General features: G+C 46.7%; 1 protein-coding gene across 2 annotated transcripts in view; it reads left to right on the top strand.

Annotated features, from left to right (window-relative positions):
* Positions 1 to 1817: 1817 nt before the first annotated feature.
* ASXL1 (ASXL transcriptional regulator 1) overlaps positions 1818 to 8055 on the top strand; it is a 64560-nt gene continuing 58322 nt past the window's right edge. Inside the window, exon 1 of one of the 2 annotated variants that reach the window (XM_074318243.2) lies at positions 1818 to 3041. In XM_074318243.2, the coding sequence (XP_074174344.2) occupies positions 2985 to 3041 (57 nt within the window). In that variant the 5' untranslated portion in view covers positions 1818 to 2984. The remainder of the gene's footprint in view (positions 3042 to 8055) is intronic. The other variant, XM_074318244.2, reaches the window with a different exon arrangement.

The raw sequence follows: 8055 nt of genomic DNA, 5'->3' as shown, positions 1-8055 counted from the left end.
ATGGCTGGACCCAACTGTGAGAACTAGGCAGTGTTGGCTGCAAGATAAATAAAGGCGTTTTTCACAGTGCCTAGATTAGCTTTTTTGTGCTACTATAAATGTTACCCTGATACAGTGGCTTAAAACAACATCCATTTGTATTTCACACTTTCTGTGGATCAGAAGTTGACCACAGTGTGGCTCAGTTGGTTCTCTGCTTTGAATCTAACAAGGCTAAAATCCAGTTGTTGGCAGGACTGTTTTCTGCAGACTCGAGGGTGGAGGAGAACCTGCTTCCTGTTCATTCATGTTGTCAAAATTCAGTTCCAAGAGGTTGTAGGATTGAGGTCCTGTTACTTGTTGGCAGAGCTTGTTCTCAGCTTCTGAGGCTCCCTACATTCCCTGGCTCATGGCTCCCTTCAAAGTCAGCAACAGTGGGTTGAGTTCCTCTCAAGCCTGGAATCTGATTCTTCTCCAGCTTCATTTATCCAAGGCATCTCTTCTGTATTCTGCTTTTAACGGTCCATATGCTTACCTTGGGCCCACCAGATAATCTCGGATAATCTCCCTATTTTAAGGTCCTTAATTCCATCTGCAAAGTCCCTTTGCCAGGAAATATAACGTATTCACAGGTTCCAAGGATGAGTTCATAGTTTTGGGTAGGTTGGGGTCATTATTCTGCCTCCCACAGTGCCTGTACTAAGCATGTAAATTTTAGAGCAATTCTTCTCTAGTTACTCTTTGGAAGTTGGGGGGTGGGGTGAAGCTACTCAAGAACATCTGAAACAAGCCAAATGAGTTGTCAAAGGTTATTGTGTCAGGTATAAATTAAAAACAAAAAATCAGTTGAAACTAGTTTTTGGTGGTGGTGATAGTGGGTGTTGTTCTTCCTTTCCCCCCTCTTGGGGTGAAGTTGGAAGGGGAGAGATTTAAAAACATGCTTTCACCATTTAGAGTCTATTCACTTAGCAGGAGTTGTTTTAGTGGGCGTGGACGTCTGTGACCAGCATTAAAAGCAGGAGCACTGAACTGGTGTTGGACAGCATAGTATCAGTGTTCTCTCAGCTCCGGCTCGACCTTGTGCTAACACCAAGGAATGGAGGGGATGTTTCCTCACCCAGGGAAACTTTTGAAATGTGGCCAATCACCCAGCCTCCCTAATTTTTAAGAGCTGGCCATTAATCCAGTTTAGGACTGATTCTAGGAATGTTTCTGGATATTGATTCAATAGATATCTGTTGATTCAATAGGCTGCTGAGTGCAGCTTCTGCAAATACAGCTTCTGCAAACACATAGGGCACGAAAGCACAGGAGGAAATGAAGAAATGTCTGGGTCCATCAACTTGTTGACTCAGATATCTGTTGATAGGAACACACAGGAACAGAAAACCTATGTGTTGGGTACTCTGAACCTCATTTCATGCTCTGCAACCAAGGCTCGAAGAGGCTAAGTACTATTGCCCATTATCTCTCTGCTTGCACTAATTATTAAACACTTGCTCCACGCCAGGAGTCAAATTATATGGACCTAATATCAAGGTCCCTCTTCACACGCTCCTCCAATCTGCCAGGTGTTTTATGTTAATTTTAATCCCAACAATGCTGTGAGGTATTAAGACTCATGTTGTAGATTAGAAAATTGAGGCTCAGAGAGGTGAGCCCCTAGTTTTAGGCTGAGAGCCAGGGAGTGATTTAGCCAGGATTCCAGTCTAGGTCTGTTTGACTCCACCGCCAGTGTTCTCCCCGGAATACTGCCTCGAAAAAGGCCTCAGGTGCATTCTATTCAGTATGGCCTCCAAATCCAAGTTCTTTGCACTACCCGTCAACATATCACCAAATTCACCAAGTGGTAAGAACGCTCTAGGCTGCTGAGTGCAGCTTCTGCAAATACTGCTTCTGCAAACACACAGGGCATGAAAGCACAGGAGGAAATGGGGAACTGTCTAGGTCCATCAATTGTGGAATAACCGTTTTACTGGTATGAGTGGTTGTCTCATTATTATGCGGCAGTGAGTCATTCAGGGGAGGACCAAAAGGGAAAGTCCTGCCTCTTGTCACCTAAAAGAAGTGTCGGTGAGAACGGCTTAGGTGGAGAGAGGCACAAAGTGGGCTCTGGGAGTGGAACGATCAATTTTCGATCCCCACCCTCACCCATCAAGCAGCAAAAAGCGCCGAAGAGGTTAAACGTGGCTGGGGAGTGGTGGGGATTAAACGTAGCTCGGAGAGCCCAGCCACCGCCCCTTCCCAGCATCGCCTCCCAGAATGCCTCAGGCCCCCAGCAAGTTCCCGCACCTCGCGAGACTCCGCCCAGTCCCTTCCCCGAACGACTGCCAGTTCCTCTTCCTTACCGAGCTCTGCGTGAGGCTAACGGAGGCAGGGGAGGGCGGAAAAACAGGCCGCGGGGCACCCCGGGAGGTGTGGTCCAAGCGTTTCACGCAGCCATATTCTTCCGGAGCGGGGGAGGCCAGAGAGGCAGGCGGGACTACGATTCCCAGCAGTCCTTTCGGTTTGTTTTTGTTCAAAAAAAAAACCCCACACTCCCCCTCCTCACTCTTCACACACACTCACACACACCCACAGCAGACACTCACACACCCGGGCGCCGAAAGGAAAGCCGCGTCTCGCCTTCCCGCTCCGCCTCCAGTCCTGTCTCGGCCCCTCAGCAGAGCGGGAAAGCAAAGGCCGAAGCCGTGACCTCTGACCCCATGGTTATGCGGAGCCGCCGCATTCCTTAGCGATCGTGGGGCTGCCGCCGCCGCTGCCGCCGTGGGCGACTGACGCAGCGCGGGCGCGTGGAGCCGCCGCTACCCCTCCCCCATCACCGCCCTCGCGCCAGCCGGTCCCCGCGCGCCCGCCCCCACTCCCCGGCCGCACCCGAGTCCTCGCGCGCCGCCGCCGCCACGCGCCCCCCGCCGCCCCGCACCGTCGTCGCCCCAGCCCGCCCCGCCCGGAGGTCCCGCGTGGATTCACCGCTGCCGCCGCCGCCGCCGGGGAGGAGGAGGAGGATGAAGGACAAACAGAAGAGGAAGAAGGAGCGCACGTGGGCGGAGGCCGCGCGCCTGGTGAGGCGGGCCGCCAAAGGGGGGCTCAGTGGGGGCGTGGGGGTGGGATCGCCGCGCATCCCCCACCGGGAGGGGGAGGGGCGAAGCCCTGCCCACCGCTGGAGGGGCGGGGCCACCCTTCCTCCTGGAACGGGACAACCCCCCAAGGCGTTGGGTGGGGAGAGGTCCCCCGCCAGGTTGGATGTGGCGCCCTTTTCTGCACGCCACCCCCACTAAATTCCTGCGGAGGGGCGAGCTGGTAGGCCAGCTCCTCCCACTCCGGGCGGCGGGGCCCCAGCCTCCCCTCCCCCACTATTTGGCAGCGTCTGGGGGTCTGGGGAAGATTGGTTTATGCACTCGGGGGGGAGTTAGGTTTCCGGGAAGGGTCGGAAGCTCCTCCCTCGCTTCCTGGTGGGCTGTGGGGTGATGGGTTTGACTCCAGGGGTGGGGAAGCGCCCCCAATTTCAAGGACACGAGTGGCATTTTGAGCTTTCCCAATATAAACCAGGTGTGTGGAGGGAAGCAAGTGCTTCCTCCTAGCTTGACCCTGAGCAGTGGTTCTCAAACTTTAGTGTTCAGTGGGGACACCTGGGGAGGTTGTTAGGAATGCTGCTTCTGGGGCCCTACTTAAGAGCTACTGAGCTAGATTCTGGAGTTCCGCCTCAGTATCTCATTTTAACCGGATGCCCAGGTTGATTTTAATGCAGGTGCCATGGACCACACTTTGAGAAACAGTGACTGGAGTGTTTTATTTCATAAACTAGACTGGAGATAGGCACGCTACAGAGAACTGACCACACTTTGCAAAGAATGTATGTGTGTTCTTTATTCCTTAGTGTCCTGGCCTATGTATATATATACATGAAGTGTTGCACAAATACCAAGTGTCTGAAGGTACTGCTCACTAAGGTTTTAGCAAGGGAGAGAGTAATTTGAGTGTTTGAAGCTGCCTGGTCAGGGAGGTTGTGAATTTTGTTTTCAGAGTGTCAGAGGACTTGTAGGTGAGATACGTTCCTTTTGGATTTGCACCCACAAAACTAAGACACTTTGAGACGTGTTCTTATAAAATCTTGCTGATGACAGTAGTAACAGGTTGTGTTTCTCCCAGAGATGTCATTTCCTCAGAACTGTCACACAGCAGGGTTATAGTGCAGAGACCATTACTTGTCTCTTCACTCCCTGTAGTTTATATATAATTGCTATAATTCACTTTTAATGATGAATGGAATTCAACCTTCTAATCTTTTATTTTATTGGGAAATGAGATTCCTGCCTTAAAGGGGTGCAAGAAAAGATGAATATATGTTTAGGGTTGTTACAAATCTATGATACATCTTTTTCTTTTTTGGAGTCTCTAAAACTCAGTTACTGACTTGGAAGAACTATAAAGTTGTTTGGTCTATAGAGTTTTCACTGGTGTTCCAGATTGTCTTACCTGGGCTTTTTTTGCCCAAGGAATAGAAATAACAATTGTGCGCTGAAGTTTTTGTGCTTCAGTTAAATTGTTTTGGTTTGGCATGTGAAATTTGAAGATTTTTGAGATTCCTAAGTATTTTTTCTGATTCAATCAAAATTGGAAGCTTTGGCTAGCTTTCAGGATCTCTTGGAAATTTCAGGATTTCTTCAATGTGGCTTCACCTAGAAACAAATTTAGCCTTGAAGGAGAGTAAGGGAGAGCCAAAAGGATGTGCACTCTCTTTCCTCGAGGTCGAGTTTTGTGTGTTCATTGAAATTCTCCTCTGAGTTCCTGTTATGCAGGTGTTTATGGCTCTGGGCACCAAAAAGAAATTTGCTTGCCAGAGTTTTACTTGTTAGAGGTAGGTGAAAGTACCTTTAAATCCTGTTATTTATGTCCTGACAGAATTTTAAGTCTTATTTGTCTCAAAGCTCTGTTGGCTCTTACTAGTTGAAAGACTTGAGGAATTTGGGGTCGACTATTCTGTTCAGCCTCTTTAGGTTCTTGAGTTTACTGTGATCTGACCTTCAGTGTCCAGGTTGCTTGTTTCTGTTTTGTCATTAGCCCAACTTCATGCCAGATGATGTGAGTTTTCTCTTTTTCTTCTATGGTTCTTAATTAAAAAATAGTCATACAAATAGAAATTACTTTGTGGTGCACTTAAAAATGTGAAAGACAACTCCTGGGAACATGGTCTGTAGCTTTGCATATCTTTTATTGTTTTTTGTTTTAGAATTTTCTTTGGGTGAGGGGGAGCTTTGAGAATCCTCTCATTTAAAAAAAGTTGCTGTAACTGAGTGCTGGAGAGTTTGTGCGAGTTTACACCGGACAGAGTGGCGTTTGAACATGAAGTTTGTGGAGTATCAGTTTGGCAGTATCAGGTAGAGAGACAGGCAGAGACCAGATTTTGAGGGCCTTGTATGCCAACTGAGCTGACATGGAAGGGCAATAGATTAGATTTAACTGCTCTTTGGGCAGGGGAATTAGAAGTGCTTTACCGTGGCATTCAGATGCACTTGCTTGCGGGCATTTCATATTGCTTCTGACCTTGCTCAAAGTGGTGGCTAGAGTGATACAGGGAACCCTTTCAAGTGTTTTGGTAGGAGAGACAAGACTTCTGGAGAATTTCAGCAGTGTAGTATGCTCCAGGAGATTGATTTTTGCAGATGTTAAATATGTTAAGAAATAGATATTCTCTCAAACATTTTGTACGGTTGTCTTTTCTAGATGTAAGAGGTAGACTTCAGGGGTTTGGATGGGTATAAATACTCCTGGTTGTTAAGAATAACTTATTTGGGAGAAATAGCCAAGGGGATTTCCCTTTAAATTGAATGCCCTTAAATGGATTCTCCCTGGCTTTGAGAAACTCTTCATTGCACAGCTTTATCTTTCACTTTGATTCATGACTGACCATTCTTACATCAAACATTTTTTCCCCTTTGAAGTAGGAGAAGAGATACTTTTCTCCCCCTTTCTTTAAAGTGTGCTCTAGAAGCACAGAGACTAGGAATAGAACACTGCTGAATTGTTCTTATACTAAAAGCTGGAGGCATATACAGGTTTAAGAAAAGTAAATACTTTTATCTTTTAATGTAACTTCCTTTAGAGATTTTGTTTCCTCTGTCTTAGATTCTCAGCCTCTGATTCTCAGTTTTCCTGATTGTTGTTTAAATAATTGGTAACTAATTTTTTCACTCGTGCTTAAAAAAAAGTCCTACAAAAATTCACTAGCTCAGCTCACAATTAGTATCAAAGAAATTATATCTGTAGCAGTGAACATTAGTAGCTTGTCCCAGGGTTTGTTGTGGGTTTGTAGAAGTTGACACTGCCTACTTAGGTTCTTGGAGTACAAAGGTGGATAAGGTTTACCCTTGAGAGACTTACGGTCTTCTGGGGATGGGGAAGGTCCAGACACAGGAATAGAATTTTCCTAGCGGCATGGTAAGTGCCATCATAGATGTATAAATGGTAGAGTGACTTCTTGGTTCCTGTTTATTGTCCTGCTTATTGTAATTATGAACAGTCCCTCTTTTCACTCTCAAGTGTTCTGCTTCGGAAGGTAAATTATATGTGTTGTGGAACTATGGGGACACTGAAAAGACAATTCACTTCTGCCTGGCAGAGATCAGAGGTGGCTTCCTGGAGGAAGGTGCTTTCCGAACTGAATCTTGAGGGGTGAGTAGGAGTTAGGCCCATCACAGAGGATGTAAGCAGGAGCTGGTGACAAGAAATAGCAGAGGGAAGAGAGAAAGAGAAGGAATTTGTAAGGTGGAGATTGGGGGAATTGGGTAGAACTACGCATAGTTATTGGAACATGAAGTTTGTGGAGTATCAGTTTGGCAGTGTCAGGTAGAGACCAGATTGTGAGGGCCTTGTGTGCCAAGCCAGTGAGCACCTACTTTGTTCTGGGCACTGGACACACTTACATTATCTCTAATCTGTAAAACAACTCTGAGAGGAAGACATCAATATCCTTCCTTCACAAGTGAGAGAACCTGGGCTCAGATTGGGTAGGTTACTTGCCCAAGTTTAGAAGGCCAGAATTTGACTCCAAGTCTGTCTGGTTCTAAAACCCGTGTTTTTCTGGTGGGCCAATGGATTGTCTGGAAGTTTCAGCTTTTGCTGTGTGTGGTTAGGTTGCTGTTGAAGGATTGTAAAGCAGGAAAGTGATGAGGGCATGTTTATTTTGTTGGGTTGACCTCAGGCTATAGCAGGTAAGTTCTGCAAGAGCAGAGATTTGTCTTGTTTATTGATGAATTCCTAGAATTGTTCCTGGCACAAAGTATTCGTGTATTTGTTGAATGAAGGATGACAGCAGGGTAAGAATGGACTTGAGGAAAGCAGAGCTTGGTTGCACGGATATTAGTGAAGAGGCTGCTGTGTTGGGTCAGGTAAGAAACTGGTTGTAGGAGGTAGGGCAGGTGAGAGTGGAGGACGACACCTGGGTTTCTGAACTAGGTGATTAGATAGGCTGCCAACCAAAGTAGGGAATACTGGAAGAAGAGGGGAGATGAATTAGGGTGGATGGTCAAGGGGCAGGCCCGGTGCAGAGCTGAATATTTGAATCTGAAGTTTGGGGAGAAATCAGGGCTAGAGGTAGAGATTTGGGATTTAATCAGAATGTAGGTAGTACTTGAAACTTTGGGACATGCTAATGCTATCCAAGGAGAATGTAAAAACTGCAAAGAGACAAGCTAAGAATGGGTTCATAGTAAATAGGGGTTTTATTTCAGCACCTATTTCTCCAAAACTTGACTTCCTTTTGTGTTGAGGGCTCATGTTCTTCCGTAGTGAGAACCGTCAGCAGCAGTCCTGTCAGACTTCTTGCTTTACATTTTACTTGTGACAGAGCAGTACTTAGTTGTTACCGTTGTTAAGTGACTAAGATGTAGTGGGGGCAGCCCCTGCACAGGTGGAGACAGTAGAAAGGTGCTGACAGCCTGTCTTTTTTCCTCCTAGAGAAGGATAACATTTCTAAAACAACTCAACCTCTTAAAGTCAGAGAGCTGCAGTTGCTCGCAAGAAACTACCGCCATGTCTTAGTTACAGATGATGCCGACATAAATGGGACATTCTGTT

The sequence above is a fragment of the Rhinolophus sinicus genome, chromosome 13, assembly GCF_057876585.1.
Source record: "Rhinolophus sinicus isolate RSI-liver-muscle chromosome 13, RSI-T2T, whole genome shotgun sequence".
In the NCBI taxonomy this organism is placed as follows: Eukaryota; Metazoa; Chordata; class Mammalia; order Chiroptera; family Rhinolophidae; genus Rhinolophus; species Rhinolophus sinicus.
The sequence above is the reverse complement of the archived record's forward strand: the minus strand, read 5'-3'. Positions and strand labels throughout refer to the sequence as shown.